The sequence below is a fragment of the Colletotrichum paranaense genome, assembly GCF_030867605.1.
Source record: "Colletotrichum paranaense strain IMI 384185 chromosome Unknown Scaffold_7.1, whole genome shotgun sequence".
Lineage (NCBI taxonomy): Eukaryota > Fungi > Ascomycota > Sordariomycetes > Glomerellales > Glomerellaceae > Colletotrichum > Colletotrichum paranaense.
The window spans coordinates 2,234,774-2,251,403 of record NW_026848965.1 but is presented as its reverse complement, the minus strand read 5'-3'; the positions used below and the strand labels follow the sequence as shown (position 1 = coordinate 2,251,403).

The 16,630-nt window shown below is 53.0% G+C and overlaps 6 protein-coding genes across 6 annotated transcripts; 4 read left to right on the top strand and 2 right to left on the bottom strand.

The window, feature by feature from the left end:
- Positions 1 to 29: 29 nt before the first annotated feature.
- On the top strand, positions 30 to 564 carry CPAR01_09606 (uncharacterized protein; the record flags this gene model as incomplete). The annotated part of the gene is made up of 2 exons (XM_060493871.1): positions 30 to 140; positions 208 to 564. 2 exons carry the CDS (start codon positions 30 to 32, stop codon positions 562 to 564), a joined length of 468 nt encoding a protein of 155 aa, XP_060348001.1.
- A 780-nt stretch (positions 565 to 1,344) lies between these two features.
- CPAR01_09605 (uncharacterized protein) lies at positions 1,345 to 2,039 on the top strand (the record flags this gene model as incomplete). Its single annotated transcript, XM_060493870.1, has 3 exons — positions 1,345 to 1,522; positions 1,574 to 1,876; positions 1,939 to 2,039. The coding sequence occupies 3 exons, from the start codon at positions 1,345 to 1,347 to the stop codon at positions 2,037 to 2,039; spliced, it is 582 nt and encodes a 193-aa protein (XP_060348000.1).
- A 3,059-nt stretch (positions 2,040 to 5,098) lies between these two features.
- CPAR01_09604 (cytochrome P450) lies at positions 5,099 to 6,881 on the top strand (the record flags this gene model as incomplete). The annotated part of the gene is made up of 3 exons (XM_060493869.1): positions 5,099 to 5,203; positions 5,325 to 6,142; positions 6,200 to 6,881. The coding sequence occupies 3 exons, from the start codon at positions 5,099 to 5,101 to the stop codon at positions 6,879 to 6,881; spliced, it is 1,605 nt and encodes a 534-aa protein (XP_060347999.1).
- A 1,427-nt stretch (positions 6,882 to 8,308) lies between these two features.
- CPAR01_09603 (uncharacterized protein) lies at positions 8,309 to 9,376 on the top strand (the record flags this gene model as incomplete). The annotated part of the gene is made up of 1 exon (XM_060493868.1): positions 8,309 to 9,376. One exon carries the CDS (start codon positions 8,309 to 8,311, stop codon positions 9,374 to 9,376), a length of 1,068 nt encoding a protein of 355 aa, XP_060347998.1.
- Positions 9,377 to 9,708: 332 nt separating this feature from the next.
- Positions 9,709 to 11,244, bottom strand: CPAR01_09602 (uncharacterized protein; the record flags this gene model as incomplete). The annotated part of the gene is made up of 1 exon (XM_060493867.1): positions 9,709 to 11,244. One exon carries the CDS (start codon positions 11,242 to 11,244, stop codon positions 9,709 to 9,711), a length of 1,536 nt encoding a protein of 511 aa, XP_060347997.1.
- A 286-nt stretch (positions 11,245 to 11,530) lies between these two features.
- CPAR01_09601 (uncharacterized protein) lies at positions 11,531 to 16,430 on the bottom strand (the record flags this gene model as incomplete). Its single annotated transcript, XM_060493866.1, has 4 exons — positions 11,531 to 14,360; positions 14,428 to 15,049; positions 15,111 to 15,750; positions 15,819 to 16,430. 4 exons carry the CDS (start codon positions 16,428 to 16,430, stop codon positions 11,531 to 11,533), a joined length of 4,704 nt encoding a protein of 1,567 aa, XP_060347996.1.
- Between the last annotated feature and the right edge of the window lie 200 nt (positions 16,431 to 16,630).

Genomic DNA, 16,630 nt, shown 5'->3' with positions numbered 1-16,630 from the left:
ATCACTTTTAGTAACATCAATCCGTCAAGATGGTTTCTTACACTTACATCCTCACTCTTCTTGCTGCTACCGCCAGCATCGCCAGCCCGACCCCCCTTTTGGGCGAAGACGGCACCATCGAGACTCGTCAGTCCGGCCAGGTAATTACTCCATAGTCTTCCTGCCCACCATCTCTAAATCGCATCAAAACTAACCAATTCTCAATAGTCCTACACCTGCAAGGCAGGAGCCAAGAACGACGGCGCCCTGTACGGAACAGTCAAATACGACACATCCATCGGATACCTCCGCGAAGCCAAGACCACCGCAGGCTCCAGCGGATACCCCAAGCCGTTTGACAACAGGGGCAATGTGATGACATTTGCCTCGGGATGCTCCGGCACCGTCTACGAGCTCCCTGTCCTGGCAGACGGCAAGCGCTACGACTTTAACGCCAAGAAGGGGACTACCAACCGCCCTGGTCCCATGCGTGTGTACTACACCAAGGATCTCAAGTTTTGCGGTATTGGAGCCAAGGAGAAGGCTGACGGTACTGGCAACCCTCACAACTGCGCCGCCAACTAAGGAGCTCTTTTTTTTTGGCTTGGGATATTGGTTTGATAGATGTTTCTTCTATGATGGAAGAAGGCGACTCATGTTGTTTATGTATAAAGATTGAAACATATGGCACATAGACAAATATCCAAGTACAATCTTTGAACTTGTCGCACAGGCATCGATATGACAGCTGGTCCCCTCTGAACTATTTGATTTCAGCCAATGCAGCGCGCTGTAACGAGAATGGCTTCGCCCAAGTTTTGGTCGATCAGAGGACTAGGGATGGCGTAGAAAGCTCATGGATTCCGAACTGCGGAATCACCTCTAGGTGCTTAGTATAAGGCCGTACATCCAACGAGGTCTGAGTCGCTGGATTCTCAACTTGCTATCCCCCGAGAACGATCGGTGTAGGGTACAGCTCTATATCACTAACAACCGGGAACGATGCATACCGTACGATGTGGAAAACAAACATGAAGTAATTGAGGTGCTCGGGGCTCCTGGCCGTACAAACGCCTCCTCCCTTTCTTAGCATGTCCTGGATGAGGAGACAGGGGCACGTGGGTAAAAGGTGGCTTGAATGCGTGATGACGGCAGCCACAAGCGAGAGACAATATCGGTTCCCTTCCCCTTTCCTTCCCGCCCGGACGAACCCCTCCGCTCTATCCTCCTTCCTGTGGCAGGTATGGTGCACGGAGTACGTACCTGCTCCTGCTGCCCAACTGTTACTGGTGAGAATGGCACGAATGGGAAGGTGCGTGGCTGGAACAACGTTGTGTGATTGCCTGTGTGGCTGGTGACGTCACGATGCCGACGTCACAGGCGACAATTCTCACCACACATGGCAGTTACTGGCGTCGGCTCCTGCCTGCGCCAACCCGCCGCTTTGGTTCGCTTGGGGTTAGCCAAGTCTCAGGCGGCAGCGCCCATCGCGTCACAAGGACGTTGTTTGTCGTCCGCGTGGGCTCCTTTCTTAAAGCTAACGGTGCGGCCAGTTTTCAATCGACCTCTTGAGCTGTTGGAGCCAAATCTGAAGCTCTCATTTATTCACCTTTGCCCGATCGCATCCAGACTTCCAAGCTCGCTCCAAACCAGACACTCCAACAATACCAAAACCACAACACTATCACAACCGTCACCATGGCCGTCTCCAACGCAATCCAGGATCTGTTTAGTAGCATCTACGAGCTCCTCTCCTCCATCTTCAACGCCTTCTATCACGTTCTGCAGACCATCTTCAACACCATCATCGGCTTCTTCACCGGTCTCGTCAACCTCATTACCGACGTATTCCAAGGCGCAATCGATGTCGTTGGCGGACTCGGAAAGTTTGTCTTAAGTAAGTCCCACATCACCAATGCAGCTGTTCGTCGTCTTGTTGCTGATCTCCTTTACCAACAGGCAACTTCGTCATCATTGGCGTCATCGCGGCCGGCGGCTATGCCTACGTCCGGTACACCTCGCAAGGTCGACAGGTCGCTACCGGCAAGAAGACTGCCTAAGCGGGTCGGTTTTACGCAACTCCTCGACAAAGGTTCTACACACAAGTCCAATAAGGATAACACGGAAAGTTAAGCTTGGTGGGAGACACACGGGATGAACGTACAGGGATGGGCGTTGACGCAATATCAGAGGATCCGATGATACCACCATTCTAGCCGGTTTTGATTTCAACCAAGATACCTTTTAGCAACGCAATTCATTCGCTCTGTTTTCTCGAGTACTCGTCGTTTGCTCCCTTGTGCACTGCTAGTCAATGCTTACGGAGTCGGCTCCGCCGCGTCGTCTTGAGACCCTCTGTTCGGGCCTCACTCCGCAGCGGGTCCCAACCCGCTTCCGCAATTTGCTTCATGGCAAGATGGCCGAGCGGTCTAAGGCGCCAGCTTCAGGTTAAATCTGATCCTGCTGGTGTGGAAACACGCGCGAGTTCGAATCTCGTTCTTGTCATAATCCTTTTGTTTCGGGACGGACTTGTTGGTTTTTGTCCAATGAAAGTTTGGTCGAGTCGAACTACGGCCCATGCCGATGAGATGGGCGGCTTTGTGATGCGGATGGCGCCCGCTTTGAACATGAGATGAGAACGCGATGCATGCTCAGCGAGGCAAAGCAGCCATGCATGATGCATTTCTTGGCTACATCGAATGTTGCCTTGGCGTCCTCACATATGGTCGAGGACGATAGGCAACGGCACTTGGCGCGCACCGGTTGTCCGTTGAACAAGATTTGTCCGGAGCCGATTGCGTGCGTTATTACGCCGCTTCTGTTGTCCGTGAAGAAGATCTGGAGATCTCCGTCTAGTAAGCTGTGCATCCACCTTGGAGCTCTGGCACGGAGGACAGCTAATTCTCGTCCTTCTCTTTCCCTCGTCCTCGACTTGTTTTTCGTGTCCGGTCTCCATTTCCAACCTGAAAGAGAACATGACAGAGCAGACGATGCGGCTAGCCGCTTTCCTGACACGCCGTCACTAGCACTATCCTTGGGGGAAGGAGACCTAGGGTAAGCCCAGCACCAGCTCCACCCTCAGCACACAGAATACTCGAGCCTCAATCTTTGACCACCTGACATCAACATCCGATATGGTGTAGTGGCCAACATGATGCCCTCTCATTCCCTTGAGAGGTTAGGCATAGCCCCGAGTTCGATTCTCGGTTTCGGAACTTTTGCCTTTTGTTTAGACCAGTTGATGTCTTTTGATGGCTTATGAGTCGAAAGTTTTCGATTTCTCATGGAACGTTGAGATTACATAAGCAAGTACCTTATGTAATTGGGGTTTCACGGTAGATAGCTGACGTTTTGCCGTCAGTTACTAATGCATGAAGCAAGGTACCTACTTACCTACCAACACAGTATTCACATGCGCCAGCCTGTTCCATCAGTGGAAATGCTCAACTTTGTTGGTGCTGTCAAGATCGTAGCCGCCGTGCCGCTGTCCTAGAAAGCTTAGCATCTGCTGAAGAAGCAGGGGTTCGTCTTAAGTGGTATTTTTTTCTCTTCTTCTTCTTCCCCACCTCGCGCACTGAGTACGAATTCGCTTTTACTCCTCTGGGGGTCGCCCAAAGTTCATGCTGTAAGCAGCCAGAATCGCAAAAGATCGCTTTACAGTCGCGGGAAGATGCCGATGTTGGCCTACTTACTCTGTACGAAAATCTTGAATTGCTATGCATAGTAAGTGGTACAACTACTGAACTGCAGCATGCATTTATTGGCTTTGAAGCTCGTGTTGACTCCCCGCTGACTCCCCGTCGCGATGGAGAAGACGCAATTCAGCAGCCCAGCCAAGGCCCTGTGGACCTATCCCACCGGCGGGATGTGGATTATGTGGTGGTGGATTGTCTCTGAGAGTGAGGTTCACAGAATTCTCCGTCATTGAGTCTGGCATCTAGCTTCATTGCCAGGCATTGAAGCTTCGGCACTCTTGAGTCTCAGTTGCGGTCGGATTTGAAAAGCTCCCTCCGTGAGGCCAGGAAGAAGCCTGCCCACGATACTTCAAGGAGGTCGATGAAAGCTAGGCGCACCATCTCACGGTTGAACCTTTTTCGAATCCTTGAAGGTTCCTGGGTCATCGGCCACGCATCGGCGGACTCCCACCCACATTCCGCCTAGCTCTCTGCACGCAAAAACATAATGGATACAACGTACCATTCAGCCAGCATCAACATTAGTAACTGGCCGCGGAAGTGCAAAATCCAGCAACCGTAAAAGTCGATGAAGAAATCTTTTGCAGTGCTCTCGACATGGGCGTATCATCACACGCACCTAGCAGCTTCAGGTGGCTGTATGAAGAGACGAAGCAACGCCGCATCGTCACTGAATCTCAGTGCCGATGAGCGGACCGGACCGTTGACAAAACAAAACTGAATCCTCCGCACGTTGACTGGTCGAGTCCGCCGCGAAAAGCTTGCAAACCCGCGCTAAACAACTTGAAGCCATTGAAACTGGGGCCCACGGCGTTTCTGACCACCATCCACGCCCCCTCAGTCATCACGACATGGAACCAATTCCGGGAACTTCCTGTAGTTCCTGCGTGGCCTTTTTACTCATCTCACGCCCTCCCCTTCCCACCCATGTCGGCCGTTCTGAACTCATCCAATCCGGGATCACTGATCTCTTTCAATCATCTTATCAGATCATCTAATCTGATCCTCTCGACCCCACCGTTCAACAAAGGATGCAACCATCTTCACGCATCGCACACCCCCTCCCCCCAGCAAGACGCGCTGGCGGGAGGACGATCACATCAAAAAGGACCAAACCTACAGACCCCCGCTTGCTGAAGAAAAAAAAAAAGTCTGAGTGAGTGAGAGAGAGAGAGGCATTTTTCCTCTGGTTATTCTGCCCCGAATGTGACATTACGTAGAGCCTAGGATTGGTAGGTCGTAGATGAGAATTGACCCTAATACCCCGCCATCTCCTTCACTCCGTAGTTTTTTCTCTTCTTTTGTACTGCGCGTGTGGGCAGCAAGAGTTCTTTCGTCCCTTTTTTGTTTCGTTTTCTTCCCCTCCCTTTTGTCATCTTATCGGGAAATAGCTTGGCGATACCCCCCAAGCTTTGAGGCTCACGATGTTTGGCGTTTCCAACTGGCTCATCGCGGCCAGCGTGGCTCTCGCCACGGCCGTGTACTGGGCTTTCAAGGCCGTGTACATGAGAACCAGATTCAGAGGATTGGTAAGAGCTTCATTCTCAACTCACTCCGTCACGTCCTGCGCCAGCGACCATGCAGACAGGCGCAAAGCGTGCAGCTCACGAAAGCCACAATGCTGACTCTGTTGGTGTCTTCTCACAATAGCCTCAACCGCCAAAGCACTCATGGATCTGGGCGCACACAATCATCTGGGAAGAGCTGGCAGCCACCCTCCCGCTCTTCACCCACCCCCAGCACATCTATACCATCATGGCGCAAAAGTACAACCTCGGCGGAATCTTCTACGTCGACATGTGGCCCTTTGTCGAGTCCCAGGTCATCATCACCGACCCGGACGCCGCCCAGCTCGTCCTCACCACGAATCCCTACCCCAAGCACCCCACCATCGAGCAGTTCCTCCGCCCCTTCACCGGCAAGGACAGCATCGCCGCCTCCAACGGCGACCGCTGGAAGTACAACCACCGCATGGTCGGCTCCGGCTTCACGCCCACCTACGTCAAGCCCATGGCCGGCATGATTGCCGAGCAGGTCCTCATCTTCCACGAGCGCCTCCGCGCGTTTGCTGCCAAGGGCGAGTCGTTCAACATGGAGGAGGAGTCGGCCAAGACCATCTTTGACGTTGTCGGCAAGATTGTGTTTGGTGTCTCTCTCGAGGCCCAGAGGTCTGGTTCGCCACTGCTTGAGGATTTGCGAAACTCGATTAACCCCGCCACCACCTTCATCGGCACCCGCAACCCATGGAAGAAGCGCAAGGCGCAGCAGAAGTTGCAGGCGCTCAAGGATCGCGTTAGGGATACCTTGGCTAAGGAGATGAAGGAGAGGTTGCGCATCCTGCAGGACGAGAAGGAGTTGCCTTCGCGACGACAGGTCAAGAGTGTCTTGGACCGCATCGTCCTGGACAGAATCCAGAGCGGACCGGGCATGGGTCTCGACGACGAATTCATCGACACCGCTGTTACCAAGTTAGTCAATTCTTTTCTCGCGCATCACACGTTCATTCTTGCTAACAACCAAACCAGCCTCAAGGCCCTCCTCCTCGGAGGCCACGGCACCACCACCGATACCTTCACCTGGGTCACAATGTTCCTCTCCCTCTACCCGGACGTCGTCGCCCGCCTCCGCGCCGAGCACGACGAGCACTTCTCCCCGGACCTCGACACCACCGTCGAGATGCTCATCGCGAACCCGCAAAAGACAAACGACATGGACTTCACCAACGCCGTCATCAAGGAGACGCTCCGCTTCTTCCCTATCGGCTTCACCATCCGCCAAGCCCCGCCCGGAACCACGCACCTCGAGTGGAACGGCCGCCGCTGGCCCGTCAAGAACCTCATGGTCATCCCCTGCGCGCACTCGACGCACATGGACCCGAAAGTCTGGGGCGAGGACAGCAAGAGTTTCCGACCCGACCGGTTCCTGGGCGAGGACGCCAAGGATATGCACCGCTTTGCGTGGCGGCCGTTTGAGCGCGGGCCCAGGGCGTGTATTGCGCAGGATTTGGCCATGGATGAGCTGCGCATCATGTTGTTGCTCACGGTGCGGTGGTTCGATTTCGAGACAATTGTGAATGGGACTACGCAGAGGGTCGATTATATGGATATCGATCACAAGGTGGGCGATTTGGCTTTCCAGATGGTTGGTATGGAGGCTAGGCCGAGGCACGATATGAAGATGAAGGTGCACGTCAGGGAGAGGAAGTGAGCGGCCGTCTCCGTCGTGCCAACCCCGACTAAGACGTGGTCTCTTGAAGCGAAATCTCTGTAGGTTCTGCGCTTGGGACCGCCGGCTGAGCGATCTGGGTGTCGAGGTGGTTTCGAGGTCAGCGATGGTGCCTTCACCAGGAGAATAGTGTAGTGAGTCGAGGGCACCCAGTGGAGATCATGGTGTTGTACATAATTTGGACCATTGTCACACATTAATGTCATTGTCTCAGAGCTTAGCGGAAGCACCTTGAGGAAGCGTCAAGGTGATGGGCGATGACTGGATTTCTCTGCATACTGGGTTTGAAGGATGACTAAAGCTAGGACAGCCTTGCAGCTGTGCCTTAGCTAAGTAATCTTACTTGAATCGGGTGACAACATGAACTCACTACCAGTATTGTTGGTATCGCGTGCCACATGACTACGATCGGTAGGATGGGCGCTGTCCAGGCTGCGTTCGCCCTGGTCGTCTGTAAGCTCGCTTGTGGAGAGGAACACTCAATCTTACCCAAGTTCCGGCGAAGATTGTTATTAGGTAAAGACTTAATGCTAATGTAGATGGTTGAGGCGATTGATCATCCAAATACTTTTGCCAATGTGAGAACAGGAAATTTTCTTAAAGTTTGTCCTCTGTCGGAGTCCATTCCGAGCCAGCCGGTCCGTCACCATCGCATGAGAAGGCTACTAGATAAATCTCGTATCAGACATCCTCCCTTGACTCCTGACCACGACCTGTGACATTCAAGCGGGGGCGCATGCCATATAAAAAGTGTCAAGAGACACGGACGGTGACTTGTTAGTATGGATAAAACATTCCGGCCCGAGATGAACTCTGGGGTGAGACCAAAGTCCGATTGACGCACGATTGACGTTGTTGATTTGATAGCCATAGCCGAGATGGCGTACATTCCACTACCGTGGCGCCGACACTCATCCCCTATCCCTCGCCTCTTCCCCAGGAAAATGGCTAAGACTTTGGCGTTTTAAGATTAAAATAGGCGCGGCAGGATGAAAGAACGCAGAAGAGCGTTAGTCGGTCGGCAGGCATGACGGGTAGAACGCTAGCAGAGATACGAGGGGCTAGGAGCGAAGTTCCTGGGAAGAGAATACGAGACGCGACTAACTGAATTCTTGCTGGAGAGCGAGGCATGACAAACACAACAGCACCGGAATGTAAAATGTCATCCAGACCGGATGTGATCCGAGTTTTACCAACAAACTACCCCTTGGCCATCAACGCTAGCTGAAATGTTTACGTTTAATTCACCGTCTTGGCTTCAACTCGATGTCCTATAAATCATGATCAAAGTTCTCCTACAGCCTCAACTTTCTTTCCAACTCAACCCACACACTCATTCACCACTTTGACATCAAGTCATACCACACTCTTTTACACCACACGGTCTTCACCACCCAAACCCCAACAACATGTCTTCTCACGTGGCTCCCCTCCTGGCCGGCCTGATCATCAGCGCTGCCCAGCTCACCTCCGGCTCCCCCGTGGCCGACGCCCCCGTCGTCGCACCCGTCGCCGCCCTCCTCACCAACGGAACCTACACCCAGGTCGTCACCGCCATCACCACCTACTGCCCCGAGCCCACCGTCATCTACCACGGCAAGTTCACCTACACCATCAAGGAGCCCACCACCTTCACCATCACCGACTGCCCCTGCACCATCACCCACACCGGCCCCGTCCCCACCGGCGTCGCCCCTGGCCCCGAGTGCGCCGCAACCTGTGCCGCCGCCTACGACAAGTGCCGCGGCGCCCCCGACGCCAACCGCGCCACCTGCGCCGCCGAGTACGCTGGCTGCCTCGGCTACAGCCCCTTCGGCCCCGATGGCTCCCTCGTGACTCCCACCGCCTGCTCCGGCACCGCCGTGGTCCCCACCGCCACTGCCGTCCCTCCCATCACTACCGGCGTTGTCCCCCCCACCGGCCCCTCCGGCCCCGAGTGCGCCGCCACCTGCGCCGCCGCCTACGACAAGTGCCGTTCCGCCCCCGACGCAAACCGCGCCACCTGCGCCGCAAACTACGCAGGCTGCCTCGGCTACAGCCCCTTCGGCCCCGACGGCTCCCTCGTCACCCCGACCGCCTGCTCCGGCACCGCCACCGCCGTCCCTCCCATCACCACCGTCGCCCCTCCCACCGGCACCGCCGTCCCTCCCATCACCACCGGTGTCTTCCCCCCCGCGACCACTGGCGCTGCCTGCGTTACCGGCTGCAACGACGCCTACAACAAGTGCCGCAGCGCGCCTGGCGCCAACATGTCTACCTGCGCTGCTCAGTACGCCGGATGCCTCGGCTACAGCCCCTTCGGACCTGACGGTTCGCTTGTCACGCCTACCGCTTGCTCTGGTTCTGCTACCGGTGCGGCGCCTACTGCTACTGCGAAGCCTTTGCCTTCTGTTGTGCAGGTTGCGTCTGCTGGGCGTGCGTCTTTCGGGGTCGCTGTCGCGGCTGTGTGCGGTCTTGCTGCCCTTGCGATGTTCTAAGATATGAAGGGGGTTGGAGTCTGTTGAGATTGCATCTCGGGGTTTGTGTATTGGATTCTGTGTACATAGTTGGCTTTAATATATTGTATTCATGAGACCGACCTTTAGACCACCTGACACCTACATGTCGTGAGGTAGAAGTTGCTCCATGACGAACAATATCTCGACGCAATATGGCTTGAAAGATATGGCTTCATTCCTGGTGCCTGGCCTGTTTGCAGTATGTGTCCAAGATAAGAGGTCGATTAAGAATGATGTCTGGGAGCGATGTCTGCCATACTCCATGATGCATGATTTATTTACCTTAGTCTAGGTACTGGTAAAGTACGCATCTATGTCTTATCAGCCACGAGCATCAGATTCCGTGGCGATATTGTATAATCAAATATCGGCACAACATCGACATGTTGCCCCCCGTTCTCCGTCAGGAACAAATACCGATCTAGAGCAATTACGCTCTCGACAACCTTGCAGCACAGAACACTAAGCGTCCAAAGGATCGCCACTTTGCCTTCATATCCTCGATACATTTCCTCATAAGCTAAGAGATCAGCATCGCTGATTTTGCTCTCGTCAACGTTCAGGCATCCCATTGCTCTGCGAGCGAACGCATTAAAGCTATCCATGTCTCCCTTTCGCACGCCCCACACTGGTCTATCCTCCCTATCGAGTTCTATCCCTTTATCGTGGAAAATCTTCTCCAATAAGGCTCGATAGAAGCGACGTTTGGAGTACGTCGACTCTGCTTTGCTCGGGTCTGCCCTTTCCCAATTATTCGGCGCCTGGCAGCCCGTCATGAGCGCCGTGGCACTCAGCGTGACGTTTCTGTCTCGCATCTTTGCACTGATGGGGAATCCATCAGGACAACTGGCGGAACGCGGGACGATGTGGTTGTAGCAGCATCCGACGGCGCCCAGACACATGATGAACGGGACCGTGGTGAAGTACCTCAGCATGTGCTCAGACAGATTCCCGCACGCGTGGAGGCCGACCAGCATGCACTTCTCGTCTTCAGCCCAGGCCGCCATCTCGTCCGCCAAAGGTGGCGTGCCGTCGATGTAGCGCCGCATATGCTGGATTCTGCTTTCGGGAATACCGAGACTGGCTGCGCAGGCCTTTGAGGCCGCGATTTGGGACTCGCTGCCGTCGATAGCTAGGACGCGGAGCTCTGGGAAGAGGTAGGCTAGTGCGATGGAGAGGTAGCCTTGGCCTGAGCCCATGTCGATGATGTGGGTTATGTTGTTTGTTTGGCAGACGCTGTGGATGTATGCGGCGGCGGTGGAGACCTCTGCAATCTTTTTGGTCTTCATGCGGCTTGTTAGGATCTCTGGGAGGGCGACAGTCTTGCCGGGGCGTTGATCTCGTGGAAGAGCGAGCGATCGGATGCTCTCGAGCCACTTAGACAGTGAATCTGGCCTGTCTGACAATTGTTGGTGTCGTTGACTTTCATTTGCTTCCTCATTTGCCACTGAGGAGGGTCCCGACTCTTCGATGCTGTCGATCAAGTCTTGTTGGGCTATGCGATGATCTGGGAATGATTTCCACCAGGATGTCCATTCCACGGGTAGAGCGTCCCAGGCATTGTAGATGAGTGAGTCGTTGACGTGGATGTCCCCAGTAATCTGGCGGACTAGGGGCGATCCAATGAATTCGATGAGGTCTTTCGCGTATTCATCGGTGCTGTTATATGAATTCGGCAACGCAATCATGCTTTGGTAAGTATGCGTTGCTTTGTTGATATTGTGTTGCGGAAGGGTGGATTGTCGTGCGAGAAGTAAACCGCGCGTGCTCTCCTTTCTTACGTGAAAGCGGTATGGGACGGCAGAATCCGAAGGCAGTTGGTTTTGAACAGGTCGGTTATAGTTCATGTATGATGAAATGATAGACCAATCTTCAATTCTCCCAGGTAATGAACGCGAAAGATTAGAAATGACAGGATTGGATCTTTGTTGTCATAACAGAAAACCACATGGATGTCTTAGTTGGCCCAGTTGTCCAAAGTCGTGACGGTACACTTCAATCCGGCAGCTTGCAAATGAGTCTAATGAATGATTTCTTTCGCTTTAGCAATATTGCAGTAGATTGTAGTAGCTAACATGATCATTTCAGTACCTTTTACGTGGCAGCACATGATCCTAATCAGAGCGGAAATGGCTAGTCATTCTCCCCTTTTACCGCCTTGCCTTGACTCAATTCCAGCGTCTTTATCTCCCAAAACTTCCTGTAACGATCCACAGCGCCCTTTCCATGTTCACTGCCTATACTTTCCAGCCATTCCTTGTCGGGTTCGGAAAGATGATGACAGTCCGGCTTGGCTCCAGCATCCAGCAGTATCTCGACCAGATCCCAATACCCTTTGAAGATGGCCGCATTGAGTGCGCTTCTGTACTTTCCGCCACGAATGTTGGTGTCGGCGCCCTTCTGAAGTAGCAGCTCAACGCCTTTTGTCTTGCCTTGAGACGTTGCTGCCTGTAAAGCCGTGCTAAATAGCCCACCTGTCATATTGATGTTGATTTCGGGGCAGTTTTCGAGGAGGTAGATGAGGCCGCAGATGTTCACCTCATATACACGACTACTAGGCGCTACACACGCCGACTGCAACGGAAATCCATATTGACCGCCTCCTAAGTTGACATCAGCGCCGCGTTCGAGAAGAAGCCGGAGCCTGGGAACGAGGCGGTCGTGATCCTCCAAGATCTCAAGGGCAGCTTGCAGAGCAGTGCCATGTGGTCGGCCTATGCTGTCAATATCGATACCATGGTCGAGAAGGAGCCTCATCGTTTCGGTGTTATCACTCCAACCAGGAACTGTAGCAGCAGCAGCATGCCAGGCGCTCCCGAAAAGGCCGCCTTGGACATGTACGTTGGCCCCATGTTCTATCAGTAGGCGTGGCATGTCGTAACAGTCCTTTTCCCACTGTTGATACGCGCAAGCCGCCTGAAGCGCAGTTCCGTATTTTCCGCCCTCAACATTTACATCTGCACCATGGGAAAGCAACAAGCGAATCGCTCCCATCTTGCCTCCTTTGCAAGCGCCTTGAAGTGCTGTGCCATATATCCCTCCCTGCATGTTGACTTCTGCGCCTTTGCTGAGCAAAAAGGTTTCTACATCCTCACGCCCGCCCTTGCAAAAGTATGAGCCTCCGTGTGAAGCTGCCGCTTGCAGCGCGCTTCCGAATTTGCCACCGACAGCATTGATATCGGCGCCCTTTTCGACCAGTTTCTTCACAATACCTAGACGGCGGTCTGGGTTGTAGTTGGAACATGCCGCTTGCAAGACGCTTCCAAACTCCCCACCCTCTATCGTAGGGTCAGCGCCTTTATCAAGCAAGAAGTTAACCAGCTCTGGGTCCGCTTTGGAGCAGGCGGCGTGCAATGCTGTTTCATATCGGCCTCCCCGGTTGTTTATTTCCGCGCCTCTGTCGAGAAGAAGACTTATCACACCAGTGACGTAATATCGTCTACGACATTCCGTTTGTAGTGCGTTACCGAACTCCCCACCCTGGCCATTCACGTCGGCCCCCATGTCTAGCAGGGCCTCAATCACTGCAATGCTTCTAGACGCGCCATCAGCACTTCTCTTCATGGCTGAGAGGCATGCCGCTTGGAGCGGGGTGCCATCTCGCCCATCATCCAATGTGATGTCGGCGCCGTGCTCTACAACAAAGTCAAAAAAGCTACGCGTTTTTCGACTTAACCACCTTTTGATTGCCTGATTCAGTGGGCTTCCGTGTCTTGCACACTTGTTGTTAATATCAGCACCGCTGTCGAGAAGAAGCTGCAAAACTTCAGTATTTTCCGGGACATTGTAATTCTTCTCATAAGTCGATATCCAGCACGACAAAAGACAGCCTGCCTTGCGGACGTCAGCCCCGCGACTCAGGAGTAATTGTAGTGCTGTTGGCTGATTGCCCATAGCCGCGGCCTTCAAAGCCGACCCAAATTCGTCATCGTACGCATTGATATCTGCGCCACTGTCCAGCAAGAGGCTTATGATGGCCAAATGTCCTCGGTATGCCGCAGCCTGGAGCGGCCCGACAGTGATCGCGTCTCGTTCTTTGTCACCTGCACATCGGGCAAGAATAAATTGTACAATATCATGATGGCCTGCCTTGGCAGAGACTCGGAGGGTCAAGTTGAGATCCTCCTGAACCAAATACATGATGGCTCTCGAAGCTCCACGAAGCAGGAGTTTGGTGAGATTCAGAGAGCCGAGCCCGGCGGTGTAGCAGTACGGCCGCTGCTGCAAGTTGATCCGTTCCTTCCAGTCAAACGGACCTGCCAGCTTCCTACTATAGGATTGTGGCCTATTCCATATAAGCAGTTTTAAGCTGTTACTGCGGATGGAGAGGGCACGCTCAGCGAGCCGGATAACCTCAGATGACCATTCATGGCGCGGAACTAGGTCTAAGTGCCGTACCCAATCCTCGATTGCGTAGCTTTCCAGATGTAGCTTATAGTCAGACTCCTTGGCCTCGGCACTTTGGCTGACGTGATAAGACAGGCAGCAATGAGCGATGTGCAGGTGAGCATTCCTCTCCGTAAACCAGAACTGCTTTGCAGGGCTTTGTTCGATGCGATTAGATATCAAATACTCCTTGACTGTGAAGTGAGCGAGGCGGACATCTGTGAATGTTTTCCATCCTCTAGAGCTATACTCTTCTCTTGTCTCGGTAGTCACGAGGCTTGAGAAATATCTCAAAACCCCTTCTGGGGCAAAAAGTCGCTCTTCTTTTAGGTCGATGACAACCCCAGGACGGAAAATGAATATTTCGGCAAGTTCGGCGAGGCTCAGTGGTCTGCTTGAAAAAGCTAGCCACTTCAGCGAGTCTAGGATCTGAGGTTGAAAATCGGGGTCTAGGTCGAGAAGGAGCCTATTATATGTTGCGTCAAGTCCTGACGGCAAATTCCGAAGTTCTGAACGTATTTTTTCTCTCGAATTTAACTTTTGGAGAACTTCGAACTGGCTGACAAGATATTGAAACCTGAATCCGTGTTAGTTGCGGTCTTTCGCCATAAAGTCGAGTGGTTCACTCCACTATCTTGACCTACATTCCATCCGCTTTCGCGAGCAATGATTCCTTGGCTTCGGTCTTGATCTCGGGAGGCCAAAGTTTGTACGTTCCAGTAGCTAAGGTGGCGTCGATGTACAGACTTAGATCACTGTCTAAGCCCGCCTGATTTTTCATGAGACTGATGGTGTTTTTCGTTGGCAAAGACGGCATCTCTTCGAACTTAGTACGAATGTCCGGCTCGGCCCTGCTCGTACAAAAGATATGGAGATTATCCGGCATTTTGGAAATGATCTTACTGAGGCAGTCCATAAGCCTCGTTCGCTCCCCATCAAGAATCGGGCACTCATCGAGAGCGTCTACAACAATGTATACTGCTGAAAACCCACGAACGGCAGCTCTAAGTGCATTCTCAAGTGTGTCCGTATCTGGACGCTCTCTTTTGACCACGAAACTCTCGAATTCTTTGATCGGCTGTGGCGTATCGGGACGGCTCGCGCAAAGTTGGCCAATAAGCGAAGATAACATAACGGTTACCTTTTGTTGCTCCAAGTTCCCAAAGCTGAAGAAGTAGTACGCAAGAGCAACTTGAGGATTCTCTTCTGACTTTTCTTTCAAGTGTTTGATGACCGATGAGCTCAGAATCGATTTGCCGGAGCCAGCTAGATGTTGTCAGCGGTATAAAAAGAATGTCACCTATCACACGACTATTGCGTGTCATACCTTTGCCGTTGAGCCACAAGAAAGACGTTGGAGCTGTTTCCCACGTCTTGAAATCTTCGTTATCTTGAATTAGCCATTCGCAAGTGCCACTGCGGTGTTTACTACGCGCGGCATTGTACTGCACAGAAGGGTCAACGGTACAAAGCCAGTTGAGCAATTCTTTGCGCTTCTTATCGTTCTGGATTTCCTCAATCCTTCTTCTCAGATCGGAAACATCTGTACCAATCCTTTCCCAATGGTTCATGGCTTGTTGATGCCGCGCCTCTGCGTATTCCCATTCTTCCGTATACGCCTGGTCCTGCACATGATTGCTTACTTTGTCGAATTCGGTCTCGTGATATTTGATCTGTTCAAGCAGCTCTTCCCAGTCATGATGCTTCACAGAATCAAGCGCCAGGCGAGCGCCAGTTTTATGGTTGTGGTAGCGATAGCAAACAATCTGAAACTTGAGGATCTCTCTGTACAGTCTTTCCAAGACGAGTCTGTAAGCAGCATGCGGCTCCGGCGAAGCCTCGCTGGTCTTAGACTCGTAACGCCGGACATAAAGATCTTCCCACATAGAGCTTCGTACTATGAGGGACGATATGTGCTCAAGCCCCTTGGCCAGAGCGGCGGCTTGATCCAAGGGATTCAGAAGCAGCTGTGCAGATTATCCAAGATAAGTCAGTCTTCCAGAACAGGTAGCGGATGTGAAAGGCAGTAGCTTACCGGCAGTAACAAGCTCACACCACTCCAAGCAATCGAAGCGTATGGATTTGAGACTAGAGCTTTGGCAACAAAATCATTGGCCCAGTCGACCACAGCTAGGACGGGCTTTACAATATCCTGGACTTCCACCTCGGAGCTGCCAAATTTCAGCCTCCAAGACTCCCGGTTGACTTGATCCATCTTGTTCTTGAGGATCGTTGCCAACCAGTCTTTCGTTCCGGCATGTGAACGTACGCCGACACCAAGGCCAGCAGCCAAGTTGCCGCATATCTGGTCCTCGAACTCTTGTACGAGGCTCTCTTCTTGATTTCGCAGGTTTTGATATGCCACGTCCCACAACTGCCGAATAGACCCTTCACTGTTTTGGGAAGGCGTTAACTTCGCGGCCGGCTCGTCTCGTGTATCTTCTTGGAGCGTATTTGATAGTTCGGTGGCTGAAATCGATTGCGCTGTTCCCGAAGAATCGGTCGTGCAGGAGCTGGGTGCCTTCTCCGCGAGCGCACCCGCCTGCTGCCGTGGACTCGGGTGGGCGTGAAGTGGTTCTTTGGGGGCGTCATCTTTCTTTGGACCACGGATGAAGTCCTTCAACTTCTTCTTCAGACTCAAACCCATTGTTTCTGATCCACTGATTCAGAAATGATGTGAGAATGACAAGAAAATGCTGCCAACTGTGGCGGCAAGATTTCGATGAGGGGGGAATGCGGCTGGACTGCCCAATGCCCTTTTGAGTCTTCTTGTTGGCCAATAGAAACAATAAATTCGATTCGAGGTCGCTTGTATGCGGCCAACCGCCGCCCCTTACCAGTGCAGAT